General features: G+C 36.2%; 1 protein-coding gene across 2 annotated transcripts; it reads right to left on the reverse strand.

The window, feature by feature from the left end:
- Window positions 1-392: 392 nt before the first annotated feature.
- LOC121237807 (tRNA pseudouridine synthase A 1) lies at window positions 393-2763 on the reverse strand. 2 transcript variants are annotated; one of them, XM_041134693.1, is made up of 6 exons: window positions 2642-2763; window positions 2418-2541; window positions 1829-1968; window positions 1374-1736; window positions 1089-1151; window positions 393-993 (listed from the first exon to the last, which is right to left on the reverse strand). In XM_041134693.1, exons 1-6 carry the CDS (start codon window positions 2738-2740, stop codon window positions 757-759), a joined length of 1026 nt encoding a protein of 341 aa, XP_040990627.1. In that variant the 5' UTR covers window positions 2741-2763; the 3' UTR covers window positions 393-756. The 2 variants fall into 2 exon arrangements, with proteins under 2 accessions (XP_040990627.1, XP_040990636.1); XM_041134702.1 differs by having other exon boundaries at window positions 2418-2538; window positions 2642-2762.
- Window positions 2764-15748: the final 12985 nt, after the last annotated feature.

Here is a 15748-nt window from a genome sequence, read left to right on the forward strand (position 1 = left end):
ATGGAAACATTAGATTTGAGTATAGGAAGACCTTCTAATGTGAATGCATCTCATCGCATATTATCAAAAGAACAAGCTAACCGTGATCAGTAGAACCATAAGATGCTTTGGAAGCCTTAGATATGCTTAGAAAAGGCTTCGCTTTTTGTGAGGTGGTGAAAATTGATTACTCTGTTATTGAAGCTGCTCATAGGCTTGCTTGGAAAGCCGCTTTCCTTCGTGAGTATTATTGCATCCTCCTATTTGTTCACTCGTTTATGTTTGTTTGTATAACCTGTACTCTTATTGGGGGAGGGGGGAAAAACCATATCAATGAGTTCACGGGTCGTGACATCAGAGAATTTTCAGCACATTTCCATACTTCAGAAACTACGTGAAAGAAAATCAACATCTAGCACCAACTTGATTTTCAATAATAATCTAAACAGATGTACTTCAGAATCTCATGCTGCTGTTAAACGCTTCTCATTAAACTGTTACATGTTGCATGATGCCTCTAACAAAAAATCCCCAATAAAAAATGATACGAAAAATAGTGTCTGCCCCTTAATGATGCAGTTCCACTGTTCAAAGAGATCATCCAACTAAATAAAACAGGTGAAGTGAACTGTTCCCATCCAGTCGGATAAGGATTCTCTCCATTTCAAAGGGCACGGAACAATTCCTATATTGTAACCACATATATTGGAAGTTACAATGGCATGAACAATTTCTCGAGCGATATTTTCTTTTTCCTGTTTTGACGTAGCTGGACCTTTAGTAGAATGGAAGCTTACATTTTCTCACTGTATGTTGCCTGCCAAAACTGGTTTTGGGACAGCCTGATGGAAGCCGTAGGTGCTCTTCATTATACCTTACATTTACAAGGCACAGCCCATGAGGTGGGGCAGACAAGGCATACTTAGCAAGTTCCTTCCGATCTTGACTTGTCAGAATCAAGGGAACAATATCTGGAGGAATTGCTCCCTTTCCAATTTGAATCAACAGAGCAACCTGGAAACGTTAATAAACAGAAAAAATGCTTCAACGCGGAATCAAAATACAAAAGCAATCACTTGTCACGGGGAATTGAGGAAACCATTATTTACCATGTTTCGCACTTGTCTATATAAGAAACCAGAGCCTTCAACTTCTAGCTGCAAAAGAGCTTCCTAGACAAGAATACAACCAACATTTCAGTTTTGAGACTTTGATCAGCTTGATTCAAAATGGGTGATACCTTTCTGAGTCTTCAGTTAATATCAAAATGGAAATGGAAAAAGAAAACGAAAAGAAGTAAATATGGAAATGTATAATCTGAGTTTAAACAGATTTCTTTCACCCAAGAGCAGCTATACCAACAATGAAAGCTTGTTTTTAGGCTTTACAATTACCAGTTCAATGACATCAAAACGGAATATATTCTTTACTGGATTTGGCACTCGGTCATTGCGGGATGCATTGACAAAAGCAGAGAAATCATGCTCTCCAATAAAATAACTTGCTGCTTCTCTCATGAGGGTAGTATTAAGTTTATAGGTACTGTGATGAGCACAGTGACGCTGAAAAGGGTCCATGATGGCGTCATTATATATTTTGTAATGATAAATCTTGCTTATTGCTGAGAATCGAGCATGGAATTCAGGCACTGCAGGGCTAATCTCTCGAACTCGGATATCAAGTGGAAGAAGACCATTGAGAGCTGCATGAATGCTTTCCAAGCTGTCATAGTTGAAAGGTGTAACAAAGTGTGCCACCTGAAAGCTTAATTAGATAATTAAATTGGTGGTTTATTTGCAGCTGGGATAGTAGATGGATCCCCTTAAAAGAGTGACAAATTCAGACAGACCTGACCCCAGGCATGAACTCCCGCATCAGTCCTACTTGCACCAACCAAACGAAGATCCTTCCTTTCGATCTTTGTTGTTCGAGTTAGAGCCTTCTCCACAATGCACTGTATGGTTGGTGGCGACAGCTGATATTGCCAACCTGAAATAAATCGTCATGGTGGTGTTGTAAGAACATGAAATGGGCAATGGCCAGGCCAAGTAGCTGCAAGATTACCTGGGAAAACAAATATTGTAATGCATGAATTCAAAATGTAGAAACTGATTATATCTGAAGAATCTAAAACTCCTGCCACAACTTTGAAGTCAAGTACAGTGCAAATTTCATGAATTAATTGTTTCCTAGCTTTCCATCCCACCAAGGAGTAATTTTGTTAAAGTAAGGACTGCCCTTGTGTCCCTAAGGACCGACTATTCCTCTAATTTTGTTCCAAGGAAAAAGTAAATAAATAATTTTCACATATTAGAAGCCAAAAACAAAAGAGAAATGAGAGAAAGAGAAGTAATGATAACAATTTGATGATAAATAAGAGTAACGCCAATGGCTTCTGTCAAACAGGGGCAGAGAGGGCAAAAAGAAAGAACGAAAACCTGCGTAACGGGTGCCATCGTATGCTATAACCAAACGCCAATTATACCCAGAAGCAGAAACAGTTGGCATCGAAGTATTATGGGTCGGGACCTCTGCGCAGCCGCCGCCACCACCCGTGTTCTGCTGAAATACCCAATTCAATAAGAGCTCCACAGCATTACGTTCCATTATCATAAACATCAGAGGGAGAGAGAAATAGAGAGAGGCAAACTGGTATTGTTACCGAGGCATTGTTGGGTGAAGAAAGAGATCCATTTTCATTACGAAGAGGAGGCGAAGAGGGAGAAGGTACCAAACTTGCTCTTACAACTGCGTAGCTCATCTTGTGCGTTTGCGTCTCACTCTCTCCAGAGATAAAAGAAATTTTAACAGTAACATGCTCTCTCTGAACCCTAAAACGGGGCGTTTTGGAAAACAGTAAAACAGTGTATTCCACTCATATCAGTATTTTATTATTGATTAACTCCTAAATATGGAAAAATAAAAAAATAAAAACTGATCTACAGTAAAAAAAAATTATCAACGTAAAAGAATGAGGATATAATTTATAGCATAATTTAAATTAAAAAATATCAGAAAAACCATACAAAAAAAATATCATAGGTTTATCGTTTTATTGTTTGGATTCTAATTTTACCCTTTTTTTTAATCAATAAACAGAAATCTATATATTAACTTTGAACAGTATCATCAATACAATGCTTTTCTTTTTCTAGACTATCAATAATAAAAATTGGCATATCTTCCATCCAAACAAGTTCTGATTCTAAACATAAAGCCCTCTTTGCTAACATGTGAGCCACTTCATTAGATGTCCTGTGAACATACTGCACCTTCCATTCCTCCTGCTGCTGCAACATCTTCTTAGCATCTTGAATTATACTCCCATAGATCGGATAGTCTGTGTTTTCTTCATTGATAGCTTTCACAATGTTCTGTGCATCACCTCAAAAACTACTCTCAGAAAACCAAGATCCCTACAAAGCTCCATGGCTTTCCAAAGTGCCATGCATTCTGCTATTGCTGGATGCTGCACATGCTTCTTTTGATCACAGCAAGTTGTTAATGCTTCCCCCCTTTCATCCCTTATGACTACTCCAATTCCCATTTTTTTCTATTTTTGATCTATGGCTGCATCTCAATTCACTTTCACTCGACCTCTACTTGGTTTCTTCCATCTCATTTGCCTCCTTATAGTGCTGCTATGACAATTCTTCTCTACCACTGTTTGAGCCAACTTAAACTCTCGGATTTGTTCCCTTGCTGCACTAATATCCTGGCCAGGAGATGTGAATTTGTTTTAAAAAACAAATTGATTTTTTCTTAACCAAATATTCCTAATTATCATAACCACCTCCTCCATTTCCTTTTTAGACAGTTTTTGCATTAGTTTCTCTATCAGTTCCAGCAAATTAACTTCACAAGTGCTCCACTTTTGAATTTTAGAACAAGCATCAAACCAAACATCATTAGTAGTAGCACATTGCCATAACACGTGTATGACAGACTCCTTTTGTTCCTTATAGATTGGGCATAGTTCACTTTCTACAAGTTTCTTAGACGTCAAATTACATCTTGTTGCCAGAAAGTTGTTCCCAGCTCTCCATAAAAATAGTTTAACTTTTCCTGGTACATCTAGCTCTCATATCTTAACCCACTTTTGATCAGCTTCATTCTCATTAGAAGATTCCCCTTTAATTCTTCTATTCCTTTTCAATTCAAGATAATAAGCACTTCTCACTGAGAATTACCTTTATGAGAATGACCGCAAACCATCTGTCATCACAGTCCAACTTACTCAAGGGTAAGCGAAGAATTTGATCCACCTCATCCTCATCAAAGATATCTTTGATTAAACCTTCATTCCATTCCCTGTCCTCCTTCACAATCAGTTCCTCAACCTTAGCCTTCTTATGCAATCTCGAACTGGGGACTGAACTCTAAAAGATGAAGGAGCTATTAGCCATTTGTCCCTCCATATTTTAATTCTTCTTCCATTCCCAACCCTCTACCTCAACCCTTCCTTGAATAAATCAGAAGCCTGCCAAACACTTTTCCATATTAAAGAAGGTTTGCTGCCCTGTTTTGCACTCAAAAATGAAGAATCTCTAAAATATTTCTACTTGTATATCTGCGCCACTAGACTAGAAGCGTTATTCAGAAATCTCCATCATTGCTTTGCAAGCAATGCTAAGTTGAAACACTCCACATTCCTAAACCCAAGGCCACCCTTCTGTTTTTGTTGCCCCAGTTTATCCAAGCTGCTCTAATGCACCCCTTTGCTGGTATTTTGATTATACCACCAGAATTTAGCAAACATGTTATTAAGCTCATAACAAATGGAACCAAGACACTCATCATATAGGTTGGGACTGCTTGAAGGACAACCTTAATGAGCACCTCCTTTCCTGCAATAGACAAAAAAGAATTTTTTCAATTTGTGACTTTCCTCCATACCCTCTCCTTTATACCTCTGAAAATTTGATATTTAGACCTTCCAACAACTGGAGGCAGCCCCAAATACTTCTCATAGGTCCCTTCCATCACTGCCTCACCAGCTTCTCTAATCAGAATCTTATCAAGCAAGCTCTGTTTGAGTTGAAAAAAATTGCAGACTTTTCTTTGTTAGAACCTAGCCAGAGGCTAGCTCATACACCTGCAGCATAGTTCGAATCTTTTGCCATTCCTTTACTTTAGCCCTCCCAAATAAAACACAATCATCTGTAAAAAGCAGATGATTGACTCTACAACCCCCCTTATTAACTCCCCTTGTATCCCCTTGCAAATTAGAAAAAGTAATAAGAGTAGATAAACCTTCTGCATAGAGGAAAAAGAGATAAGGAGACAATGGGTAGAATGTAGGACCAAGTTGGCCATTCACCAAAACTGAGTAAGAAACAGAGTGTACGCACCTCATGATCAATTGAATCCACCTAGCACAAAATCCCATTTTTGCCATGACAGATTCAAGAAACTGCCACTCTATTCTATCATAAGCCTTTAACATGTCTAGTTTAATAGCCATGGAACCCTCATTTCCCTTTTTTCTGGCCTTCATAGAGTGCAAAAGTTCATAAGCTACAATTATGTTATCAGTTATCAATCTCCCCAGAATAAAAGCACTTTGGTTGGGAGATATGATTAGGTCCAGAAATTTCTTCATTCTATTTGCCAACAGTGTAGACATAATTTTATAAGCTAATGGGCCTATACTCACTGACTTTAGTAGGGCTCTTGACTTTAGGAATTAGAGCTATTAAAGTATGGTTTATAGAGGAATCAAAAGGGTTACCATTCAGCCAAGAAAGCACTGCAGTGCTGACTGCATCTCCAATTATGTGCCAGTGCTTTTGATAAAAACATGCTTTGAATCCATCTGGTCTAGGGGATTTTAAAGGAGCCATTTGGTTGATAACTTCTTCAATCTCTACTATAGCAAAAGCCTTTTCCAGCCTACATTCATTTTAGCAGAACTTATGGTTCCATCTTCAACAGTCAATTCTCAACTTCTGCTTGACTTGGATTGGATGAGGTAAACAATTTCCCAAAGTAATCATTGAAGGCAACTTCTACGTCTTCTTTTCTTGACCAACTCCTACCATTTTCATCTCTAATTTCACTGATTTTATTTTTGGCTCTTCTATGATTTGCATAGCTGTGAAAGAATTTAGTGTTCTTGTCCCCAAGCTGATACCAGTTTGTTTAGCTCTTTGCCTCCACTTTAAATCTTCCCTCTCCAATAGCCTCTCCACCTCCTTCTGGATTGTTCTAATATCTTCCACATTGCTATTGCATTCCCTCTTTTGTAATCTCCTCAGCATCTTTGTTTTTTCCTTTAGCTCCCTTCCCATACCTACCCCCATCTGTCTACTCCATCTAGTTAGAGCATGCTTGCTGGTTTCTAACTTGGATAGCATCATAGGATCCCCCTCTTCCCTTATCACTCCTTTGCCCTATATTCTCCTCAAGACCTCAGTACACTCCTCCTCAAGACCCCAACTAGCTTCATATCAAAATATTCTCTTCCTCCTCCCCTCTCTGCCAAAACTCTGATTCATGCTCCATAACAATGGCCTATGATCAAAACTTCTGGTTGCCAGTACATCCACCCAACCCTCTTGAAACAAAGTTTTCCATTTTGCATTCACAATAGTCCTATCGAGCCTTTCTTTGGTAAAGTCTCATCTCCATGTTTGTTACTCCATGTGTATTTATCTCCTCTCTAACCCAAATCATAAAGCCCCCTTCCTCTAAAGCATTTCTGAAAGCAACCATTTAACTTTCTTACCTTTGTCTTCCATCCCTTTTCTCATCTTGAGAAACCACTTCATTGAAATCACCAATAACCCCTCACCCAATATTCATGGCAGGTTTAAGAGAGGAGAAAAATCTCCGTGCATGAAGCAGCTCTCTTGCTAGCATCAAGTTCTCCATGGTAACCTGTCAATAACCACATATCCTGCCTTCCTTCATTGGTGATCCATAGGCTAATATGTCTTTGAGAGTAATTAGCCACCTCAACTATAACCGTTTGGTCCCAGAACATGATTAAGCCACCCTTCCTTCCAACTGGTTCCACAACAAAGAACCCTCACACTTCAATCTTTATTTTTGCAGTTTTGTTATTATTGATCTTAGTTTCCATTAAGAAAACTAGATTGGGCCTCTTCTCTTTCACCATGTGGTGAAGGCCTTGACCTGTCCAAGGGTTCCCAAGCCCTTGACAGTTCCAACTTAGAGTTTTCATCGTGACAGGTGGGGTTGCTCAACAGCCACCACCCATTCATTAACCACTGCTGCACTCTATTCACAATCCTGAGAACTCACCATTTTTCTTACTTTTTTCCCTTCTCCCTCATCCCCTTGGTTTCCTTTTCTTTTTCTCACTTGAGTAAAATCCTCACACTGAATCACCTGTTGAACCACTCCCTTTGCTTTTCTTTTCCATGAGCCTCTCCCCTTGCCATAAACCTCTATTCTGTCCCATTTTCAGAGAGCACTTCAGCAGCTTGTACTGCATCAATCCCTTCCCTCACCATGTTATCATTCCCCTCATTCTCACCATGTTTCACAGCAGCCATCCCAATATTAGCTTGCTCAGCACTCTCTTCCTCCACCCCCTCTTTCTCACCTTTCCCTTCATTCTCAACGACTGCCCCTTTTGACACCAATAAGGAATCACTCTTCCCTGCAATTCTTTCACTCCTCTCCCTCAGCCTACCTCTCATCCCTACTCTGAGCCATACTCCAAATTGGTCCCTCCTGCATCCTCTTTTTTCTCACATGAACCCTCCCCATGCATAATACATCCGCATTTGAAACAAAAATGAGGTAATTTTTCATACTTGAAAGGGATCCAATATTTCAATCCCTTAACTAAAATGGTCCTTCCCCTAGCTAGAGGTTTGGATAAATCTATAATCATCGATACCCTTAAGTAATTCCCCCATCCACTACCATCATTCTAAGTATCCACATCTAAAACCTCCCCTACAGTTGCTCCAATCATTGCCCCCATTTCTTTTTTTCATACAAACCAAAGGCAACTCAAACATTTGGACCCACATCCTCTCCCTTGAGAAGTCCATCTTCTGTGCAGGCAGATAGCCATTGAATGGCAATAGAACAAACATGTAGCTAATAAAAAAGGCCATGGCCTACCATCCAATACCTTCTATTTATCAGCTTGGTTAGCAAACTGAATGACAAAAATATTCAGACCTACCTTTTTGAATCTGGCTTTCTAACTTATGCGCCATACCTTACCCATGGTATCTTCCAGCACGCCTGAGCTCAACTTCCTCTCCATCCAAACCTTCCCCACCACACTGCAGTCCCCTTTAATTCTTAGTTCCTCTGATATTTCATCGTCCACCTCAATGTTGAGAGACTCTTCCTTCATTAAACGCAGCTTCTCCCACCTTTTCTCAAGCTCATTCTTCGTTCCCCACCTCCAGCCACCTTGAGTTTTAGTAACTGCCACCCGAAATTCTTTTCCACCAGCTCAGTAACAATTTTTTGCCTTCTGTCGCACCCTCACTCCTTTCCACTCACCAATTCTATTAGAATCTGCAGTGGACTCCACCCTTCACCTTTATTTCTCCTGAGAGAGAAAAAGAGAGAAGACTATTATATAAAGCAAGCTACATTTGCTTGCTATAGTTACGAGGTCTATTATATTTATAGAAAGAGTCTAATTTTACCATTTGGTTCTTTTTAAGTTTGACAACTTTATCAAGTCATATTTCATGTATATCCTATTAACTAGCCAATATGATATTTCATGTCAATTTCATTATCTATATGAAGATGAATTATAAAATAATTATAAAAGAGTTATAAATATATCATTACTCATTATATCAAGCTCCGTCACTTCAAAAATCTCTAACAAACACTTTTTTAAAAGAAATTAGTTTAACAAAACAAAAATTCACTTTAATAGTTAATTGTATCAGTGGTTATTAGGCTTAACTACTCAAGTTTTGCTCCATTCAGGCTTACAACATTCATGCTGCGTTTTGGGGTTTTTTAGGTCCCATTTGGATTCAGAGACGAGATGAAAGTTGAAAAAAATATTGTTAGAATATTATTTTTTAATATTATTATTGTTTTGAGATTTGAAAAAATTGAATTGTTTATTAAATTTTGTGTGGAAATTTGAAAAAATTGTAATGATGAGATGAAATCAAATGAGTTGAGATTACTTCTCAATCCAAACGGAGCCTTAATTGGTTGGATTTGTAGCAGCTTGAGAATGGCAAACGATGGGTTTACTGTGTTCCCAGCAGTGATGGTTCTCGAGTGTATTGGTAAAAATTTGTATGATTATTGCTCTCAATGTTTATATGGTGGAGACTCAGCCTCAGATGCACATATTCTATCATTTTATAAACATTGTCACATGCTTTAATTTGTAAATCTTCCTCTACAACAACTCAACAAATAACTTGAAGAGCTTCCAAACTCCGTTTCAAAATATGATACTAAACAACATCTTTTCAGATCATGTGTACGATATTCAATACAATTTCTGTGTATCCATCATTTATGAATTTACAAAAAGAAGATAATATAATTTACACCAAAGTAATTTTAGAATAATAATGTGACTTCTGAGAAGCTCTACAAAAATAGGAATTTCAACTCCTAAGATACCAAATTTAATGAACACAAAGCTGGAGATATGGACCTTAACTACATAGAGACATTCAAAGGCAAGTAGATACAAGTGGAATTACAACATCTTCGGCTTCAAGTTTCTCTGCCCAGGCATTCATGCCATGGATCATTAACAGCAACACAAATTACAGTATCAATATTTTTTATATAGTTATAGATATTCCCTTCTATTGGCATATATTAGTACATAATAAACCAACAAGTTCACCACATAAACAGAGAGAAAACCTGGTGCTTGCATTATATGTTAGACTTTCATTCCAAAATCCATTACAAACTACACATATTTCATTAATGAAATTGATCAACATCTATTACAAAATCACTAGACCAACTAACAAGTCCATTACAATAGATGTTGTCTCATTGCATTTGTAAGCCACCGGCACTGTCTAATTACATTTGTAATTCCATTAGTTCACAAAATTCATAATTTCAGAATCATTAGTTTGTGATATTGTGGACTGACCATGTGAGAATCATTAGTTTGCTGCTAGAAGTGTTGATCTGAATTAGAAAAAGCATTAGTTTGTTGCTAGAAGTATTTGAAAAAGCATTAGTTTGCTAGAAATATGGCTTCAAAAAGCTCTCTTACCATTTTTACTCTATTTTTGTCTTGTTTCCTAATCCAAAGTGAATACTCTTTTGAACTTTGCAACAACTAATGTGTTCATTTTTTTTAATCAGTTTTTCCTTTTGGTTTTCTGATATTCAATAACAGATCCACTCATCTCCATGTAAAGTTTTGGACACAACATGCAATCTCTTGGCATATTGGTTAATCAGACAGAGCACATCAGTATGCATGAGTTTGATTTCAGTTTTTGGTCAATGAACCTAGTTACAAAAGCCTATTTCAACAACAAGTAATAGATTCTTGGTTTTGTTTACTTTTTGTTTATAGCTCGAATGTGTTTGCTTACCCAATGTTATGTGTCATATAAAATTGTATAAATTTAATTACTGTGTTTGTTTCCATTGCTTTGTTTACAATTAAACTATGAATTCTGTTGATTCTGTAAAATTAAACTTGAATCAAGGATGAACAACACATTTGATGATTCTATTGCAAAGTGGTGAACAAGGTATCTCCAGAACCTAATGGCTAACAAACATGATAATGTTGTACTCCAAGCAACACATTTGAAAGGTCAAAAAAGGCCACATAGTAAGAAAACTCAACGAGATATCTTTCACCATAGAGGAGGACAGTCTCCTCGTGTCGGCTTGGCTCAAAAATTAGCATGGGTGCTATTCGAGAAACTGACCAAAAATCCACACAAATGTGGAAGAATTTATAATTATTACAATGAATATAAAAAACCTAGCAATCCAGAATATTCTGTTATGTCATTGACTAATTGATGGTCAGTGATGCAAAAATGCACAAATAAGTGTTGTGCTCCTGTAGTTAAATAGAATCATTACATCCAAGTAATGCTACAGAATAAGATAATGTATAAATTTCTAATTGCGTCAATTCTGAAATTTCTTGGAGGAATTCTCTTCTCACATTCTCACTTGGCATATTTAGATTGAAAATGCAAAAGTTATGTACATAAAGATTAAGAAGGCCAACTAAATGGCAGTAACATATGTCGACGTTATCAGCGAGAAGGAAATCACATGGGAAACACCCAGCTATTGCAGACTCGACTCCACTAGGAGACGACACAAACGATGACAATATCGAGATCATTTATGAAAGCCATGAGTGATAATAGAACCATGTGCATGGTGGAGAGAAGACGAGCGATCAATAAGGCAGACTTTGATAAGTCTGGATTAGTAGCCCAAAAGAAGAGGAAGATCGATATGGAGATTACGAAATTAGATCTTGTTGGCATGAATGCAATGCTGCAAAAGTATTTCCAAAATTTCTAGAAAGAAACTTTTGAGCAGTCAAAGCGGTTTTCATCTACATCTCCATCTCAACCTTTTGGGGTGCATAGCCATTTGTTGTCTATGTTTCATCTACATCTACATCTCCATCTCAGTCTATTTTGTTATTTTCGGCTGTAAGTATGAGTATTACTCTTGTTATATGTTATGATGTAAGTATTGACCAGCAACTATAGGTACTGTTGTTGTTATGTTTTGGGCTATAAGTAAGGGGAGTAAGTATTGCCTAGCCTACATGTAAGTATGGGTATTGTTGCTATAAGTATTGGCACATATATTTTTGTTTTTTGTTATTTGGGGCTGTTTATTTTCTAGACAACAACATTTTGTGCACAATCATGTGATAATATGTAGGTTGTGATAATATGTGGACAACAATATATGGGTTGTGGGCAACAATATATTTAATAAAAAAGTAAGCGGTGATAATATGTGGGTAGCAAAAATGTATTTCAACAGATAAAAATTTTTTCTAAAAAAATATAAAAATTAATAATATCTTATTAATCGAAAGCTAATCAAATGTTCAAATTTTGAATAATTAGTCAAAAGTTAAAAAGTGACATATTAGCTAAACTTTGACTTTTGGTAGAGCTAATCCAATGTAAATGCCCTCCCTTGATATAAATGATACTCTCGAAAATACAAATTAATCCAGATTTCATCCATAGCAAACTCCATACAAAACCAATATCTTCCTTAGGCACCCAAATGCTTTTATAAAAGCCAACCCTAAGAAAATACTTCTTCCATACTTGTTTCTCATACATATTTTAGAAACTAAGATGACAAAATTATTTGGAGTACCCAATAAGAAAGATAACAACTTTGAAAGGAGTCAAACATAGATAAAATGCTATATTAAGATAAACTCTATGGAGTATAATGGTGTTGAACATTAAAAAGAGAATATAGTTTTACTATTGTTAGAATATGCAACAAAGCCAAGGACAAAGAGGCATGTAGCTATCTCGAACATTGTAAAGACAAAATTTTATTGAATCTTAATAAGGAAATTGTACAACAATGCCAAGTACAAGGGATTGTGAAAGGTCTTAAGTTGTACCAATAGTTAGAGGTAGTAAGCTTTAGAGAATATGCACTAGGTCCACATACTAATGTTTCTAGAAAAATGATTACACAAAACTAAGCTAAAAAACTGATGTAACTTGATATGGTATATTAGATTGTAAAGTTATTTTTATTATAAAATAATTATCACATGAAACTAAGCCAGTTTGTGAATTTATTTTTGTATATTCTCTTTGTGATTGTATCACTTCCCATGTCACTAATTTTCAACACCAACATTTCACAAACCCAATGCCACAGATATGAGATTTTCTAGAATTCAAATTTATGTAACACTTTTTCCATGAAGAATCCATAATTTGTTCTTCTTAATTTTTAAGATGTCCACAAACAACTCAAAAAGCTTCAGACTGCCCCTCAAAAAATCAAATTATACCACATTTTATCTAAGATGAATTAATAAGGAAGTCATTCGTTTGTGGGAGGCAAACTGCTAGATGGTATCCATGTATTGTTGGCAATTTCTAAGACATGAAAGACATAAACATAGAGGAAAAAATGTGAAACAAGAAATAATGGTAGAAAGAAACTTACACCAATTGTTTAGTATCCTGAAGGACTAACATAGACCAATTTATACACATCAATGCCATCTACAACACTAATACAAAATACTTCTTATTTTTTAGGTCGTTCAATGATGACAACCAATAAATGTCCATACATTCCTATAAAACAAAAGCATGAAGCATCAAATGAGCATTGCATGGCAGTAGCTTGGTTGAACTTCCATGCAATAATTTCAAAGTTGTGCTTTAACGAATCACATATGCTTGTTACATTAAGTTGTCTCACAAAGAATTGGGGAGAAAAACAAAGGATATTGGGGGGGGGGAGAGAGAGAGAGAGAGAGATCTAGAAAATGATTGAGGCACTCACAAAAGGAGAAAAGTTACAGGCATATTCAATGTCTTAAGACCAATTACTCACTAATATGGATAAGTAATGGGGTTTGAATGTAAGATTGAGGAGATTAAAATACCACACTATTGGTCAATGCAGTTGCAGAGTATGATGAGGCCTAAGATTCAAGAATAATAAATAATAGAAGAATACATGATTCTAGAAAGTACCAAGATACGATTGCCCACAAATCAAGCAATGCATTTCTGATTGAGTTGAGAGAATGGTTAAATGTATGGGCATTGAGTTAATGCATAAATAGCAAGTTCATGTTTTGATGTAGATGAGGGCCACAAATGGCAACCAATTACTCTAATGAAACTAGTTTGACATTCTGAAACTCTCAGTAAATTCAAGATATTTATGCATGCACTTCCGACCTGATTTGTGATTCTAAAAGGCTACTTATTTAAGCAAATATGTAAAAACATAATGTACCAAATGTAAGCAAATCCCAAAACACAAAAATGCTCCAAAAATGTAACAACTTTGCATTATAAGAATGAGATTTAAGAAGCACCTAGACGTGATTGTTAGAATTATTTAAATTAATGGACATATATAGGTTATAAAATCATACATACTATAATTGCCAAATATTAGGTTTGGATAGTGTCTGTAAGGCCTAATAAATGTGACCAATAAAGTGACAAAACTGGGTCACTGACACATCTTTAAAAGCCCATGATTTGAGTCAAATCATAAGCATTGAAGTGGTATGGACTCAATTGATGTGTAGAAACCCATTAAAGACTCATGTAATTCCATTATTTTATTATGGACAAAATTAGAATTAAGGTATTATATATAGGTCATGGTTCCACTCCAAATTCATCTTTTTGACTCTACACATCTCATTGTTTTGAGTTTTTCCAAAGAGTGGATATTGAACGTGGAAGATCATGCCACTATGCTCTTCTCTCCAATAGCTACATGTACACTCTCTTTGTTGGATTTCTACACAGATTTGACAAGTGATCTTGAAGATTTTGGATTTTATATAGATGCAACAAGTGGTATCAGAGCCTCATCGTTAAATCTGTGTAGAAACAAAGTTTCGTACTTGTACAATACGATTTTCATATTTTGTGAAGTTTTCACTGCTCATAGTCCCTTATGATTTGGTTTTTGAGTTTTTAGGGTGATCGGAAAGTTTCTCTTGAATTGCTGTGGGGGTCATTGGTGTGTAGCTCACTGGATCTGTAAAAAACCGCCACTTATGGTGGCCAAAAGTTTTATTTTATTTTATTTTTAGTTTTTAACTAAAACAATGGGCTACCAGAGGCATGGGAGGAGGCCGAAAAATTTTCTCATTGGTGTCCCTTCATCCAGATCTACTAGAAAAGTGGTCTGATTGGCTGGACCAGTGGTCAGAATAGTGACCGAAATAGTAACTGCTCTGGTGACTGTTTGCTGCTACATTAATTTGGGTAGCGTTTCTTATTTGTGTTGGACTCGGATCTTAACACAAGCCTTGGACTTGTTTTAGCTAGCCCAATTTATGAGTCTAGTTCTTAAAAAAACTAAGGTGAATTTGGTTTATATAATGTTTGAGTTTTATCTAATGGTTTAGTCCATATGTTGGGTCCAAGTTATAAGACCATTTTGTTTAATACCAGTGGGCTGAATTACTTCACAAGCCCACGAACCACTTTGATTGGTTGATTTTAGACCCAGTTGACCCGTTGATTGACTCGTTTGACCCTCCCTGTTTGACCCGAATTTGGATCCTAACTCGGATCTTATAGAATAGAATATTATTATTTATTATTTTAATAATATTTAAAAAAAAAATCTTAATATCTCTATTGTAGACATTGTTTAATATTATCTTATTTGTATGCTGAGTTATAGATGGTATAAGGATGGTATAAGGTTGTTATATGTAAATTGCATAATTTTTCATATTACCCTATGCATTCAATAGATGGCCCAAATGAATGTTTTTTTAGATTAACCTATGCATTCAATAGTCGGCCCAAAGGAAAGCTATTGTTTGGTTAGGCCTAGTTTTCTGCATTATTCATGATAACCAACTTTATTGGGAGAGGACCACTTGCATGTTGTAGTTATTATCTAAAGACTTGATTGCAATGATGCACTAGGTATCTCGTACGGACTTTTATAAAACCATAATTTTTTGTTTAATTTTATCATGTTGTTTGGTTGATTTTGTTTTTCAATTATACCAAAGTTTTCATGACGAAAGTTATTATTTGTTTATTAATCCTTCAAGATTGATGAGATATTT

The sequence above is a fragment of the Juglans microcarpa x Juglans regia genome, chromosome 1D (assembly GCF_004785595.1).
Source record: "Juglans microcarpa x Juglans regia isolate MS1-56 chromosome 1D, Jm3101_v1.0, whole genome shotgun sequence".
In the NCBI taxonomy this organism is placed as follows: domain Eukaryota; kingdom Viridiplantae; phylum Streptophyta; class Magnoliopsida; order Fagales; family Juglandaceae; genus Juglans; species Juglans microcarpa x Juglans regia.

Bases quoted from the DNA above. Each gene is read 5' to 3' on its own strand.
- LOC121237807 (XM_041134693.1), bottom strand. From the start codon at position 2,740: ATGAGCTACGCAGTTGTAAGAGCAAGTTTGGTACCTTCTCCCTCTTCG. The intron at 2,542-2,641 runs GTAACAATACCA...TGGGTATTTCAG, and splicing joins CTTCACCCAACAATGCCTCG to CAGAACACGGGTGGTGGCGG. The intron at 1,969-2,417 runs GTTTTCGTTCTT...GATTTATTTCAG, and splicing joins CGATGGCACCCGTTACGCAG to GTTGGCAATATCAGCTGTCG.